The sequence below is a fragment of the Poeciliopsis prolifica genome, unplaced genomic scaffold, assembly GCF_027474105.1.
Source record: "Poeciliopsis prolifica strain line A6 unplaced genomic scaffold, Auburn_PproV2 SCAFFOLD053, whole genome shotgun sequence".
In the NCBI taxonomy this organism is placed as follows: domain Eukaryota; kingdom Metazoa; phylum Chordata; class Actinopteri; order Cyprinodontiformes; family Poeciliidae; genus Poeciliopsis; species Poeciliopsis prolifica.
The window spans coordinates 2,845,981-2,848,885 of NW_026562428.1; the positions used below are offsets into that span (position 1 = coordinate 2,845,981).

The following is a 2,905-nucleotide window of genomic DNA, read 5'->3' on the forward strand; positions in this document are numbered from 1 at the left end:
ATCTCCTGTTTAACATACAGCCAAACGAAACACAACAAACTATGCTGAGTATGTCAAAGATTGGCAAAGCAGGATGCAGCAGGCTTACGAGATCGCAACCAAATATGCTACCTGTGTATCAAACAGAGGGAAAAAAGGATATGACAAAAGAGTTTATGGAGCTGACCTGCAGCCTGGGGGGCGTGTGCTTGTACGCAACTTATCAGAGAGAGGAGGCCCTGGTAAGCTCAGATCCTTTTGGGAAGATAAAGTACACATCATCACAAAGAGGAGAAGTGATATCAGTCCAGTGTATGAAGTAGTACCAGAAGGAGGTGGTAAAAGTCGTGTGCTGCATAGGAACCTCCTGCTCCCCTGTGACAGTCTCCCAATCGACAACCCAGAAATAAGCTCAAAAAGGACTAAAAAGACTAAGTCGAGTACATTGTCATGTCATCTTTGTCCACAAGAAGAAACTTCAGACAGTGAGAGGGATGAGGAAATGGAGCTAGTATGCCAGTTTCCTCCTGCTCAGCACAGTGGTCACCGAGCTGTCAGCTTAAACCCAGATGCTGAACCATTTACACCAGACCTACATGATCAAGACAATGCACCAAAAGTGAAAGAACCGCAGGCTGCATGGATGGACAACATACCAGAAGATGGAAGCCAAGACGTGGAGCTGCACCAGGATCCTCCTGAGCTATCTGTGGAAACGGTTTCTGAGGAAGAAGATGATCCAGCTGTCTCACCGCCTACATCGAGCTATCCAAAGAGAGAGCGCCGCCGTCCGAGGATGCTGACCTATCGTGCTTTGGGTGAGCCAACCACTGTGGAAGTAGGCTTTAAAGAACTACCTGTAACTACCTGCAGTAAGTCAGGCTTTTCATTGATAACTTATGATTAACAGCAAGAAGCTTAATAAAATTAGACATTCGATACAAAAATAATTTTGTTGTATTTTTCTCTACAAACCTGAGAACATCAACAAAATGTCTAGAGATATCAGTCGTGATTGACTTTGTGTCTGTGCAGTAACACACTGAAAGAAAAAAGTTGTTCAATTTACTTGATTTTATTGTGTACATCTGTCATGACATTAAAACTGCAGAATATAAGTTTTATAGCAATATATATAAATATATATATTTTTTTACATATTTGTCAACACTATCATAATATCATGTCAGTGGAAGACAGCTGGAATATTTTCCCACAGATTATAAGTCTCTTGCTTTTCTGTAATGACAAAGGAAAGCTTAAACAAATATTTTTAAGGAATCTAATTTTTATAAGGTTCTGCAGCTTTAAAGGTGAATCTGGAACATGTTTCTTTAAAGATATACAAGATTATGTAGAAATGTGTCAGATTTCAGTGACACTTTACTTGATGGGGTGCGCATAAAACTGACATGACATAATATGTAAAAGAAATTTGTTATAAAAGTTGTATTCGGCAGCATGTGCATGTTAAAAAATGTTAATAAAAATGTTACACTTTTCTAAATCATTTTTATCTTTTCTAGAAATATGTTAAAGGTCAACCTGTAAGCTGCAGTATTTTCCCTTTAGAATTTAAAATATATATATTTGTTTAGACTGTTACTATGTTATTACATAGCAAACAGTAAAACATGAGACAGATGTGAACAAGACTGACATGACACCATCATAAACTTGACGGAACGTCTGTCATGAACATAAAGGCAGTCTTTGTGAATTTCTGCGAATGTTGTTATGAAATGACATTCAGTAAATAATGACCCTTTTAATGCAAAGTTGCTCCAAAAGTTGCATTCAAATTTCTCGCTGGCACTCCCCCTCTGTGAACAGGTGACCCTAACTCACATGAACATCCACATTGCGCAGCTCAGCCGCTTCATCCCGACGTTGCAGAGACAGGCTTTCCGGGTTCCTGGGACAACATCTACTGGTCCAAGGCCACCGCTGTTGGTTTGCTCAGCTACTGGACATAGTGGCTAAAATAGATGGCCCCGCTAGCCAGTGTAGGAAGGTGGGGCACTCTGATATTGTAAATAAAAATGTGTGTAATCTTTCTAAAACTTTCACTCTCAGTGATGCACAGTGTTCCCTTTTAAACAAGGGTTAACTTTCAAAAATGCCACATCAGAATCAAATTGGCCATCTATTATAAAGATGTTGTTGATAATGACAATAATAATGACTTACCTTTCATGTCGGAGTCAGACTGGTCCTCCAACCGTCCAGCCTCAACAATCACCAGCAGTCAGATGACCCACACTTTGCGGAGAAGGTCAGAGGCCTGCACAGACTGCTGGAGGCGACACACAATCTTAAAAATGTGTCGCGGGATGACCGTGATCCACTGGCTATTCAGCGGATCACATCTAATCTGGCTTCTGCTATCAAGCCTGCCATCCGAGCCCCTAATACTGGGCCTACAACACCATCACCATTCTGCGGCAGCATTATGCTGAGGTGCAGATGAGAAGCGGATGCTCCTGGCCCGGGGCGGTGACCTCACAGCCCTGGGCTAGAGGTTCAGCCTGGAAACCGCAGATGAGGTCCAGATCTACGTGGCTTCAGGGAGTAAGGCAGCTTCTCCATTTCTCCTCCTGCTCATCTCCCCCCTCTGCTTCTTCGAGGAAGAGCTGGAGGTCTTTCCCAGACCTCCAGCTCTTCACAGCTGGAGCTGCGGGCCTCGCTGAAGACCAGGATGGCTTCCCTTCACCTGGATGGCCCTGCCGCGGTAGAACCATTCCATTAGCTTCTTATGGTTGAGATTCAAAAGACCTTGTCCAATCATATTTAAGTGTTGCCTTTCGATAAATCGCATAATTTCCGGTGGTGATAAAATGTGATCGCGGTGGTTTTAGTAGTCCAATTTAATCACGTTAAATCAACACAAGAAAAATTAGTAGTTTTATTATTGTTGGCAATTAAG

General features: G+C 42.2%; 1 protein-coding gene across 1 annotated transcript; it reads left to right on the top strand.

The window, feature by feature from the left end:
• Positions 1-56: 56 nt before the first annotated feature.
• LOC129378683 (uncharacterized) lies at positions 57-2,017 on the top strand. Its single transcript, XM_055059086.1, has 2 exons — positions 57-797; positions 1,813-2,017. Exons 1-2 carry the CDS (start codon positions 74-76, stop codon positions 1,953-1,955), a joined length of 867 nt encoding a protein of 288 aa, XP_054915061.1. The 5' UTR covers positions 57-73; the 3' UTR covers positions 1,956-2,017.
• Positions 2,018-2,905: the final 888 nt, after the last annotated feature.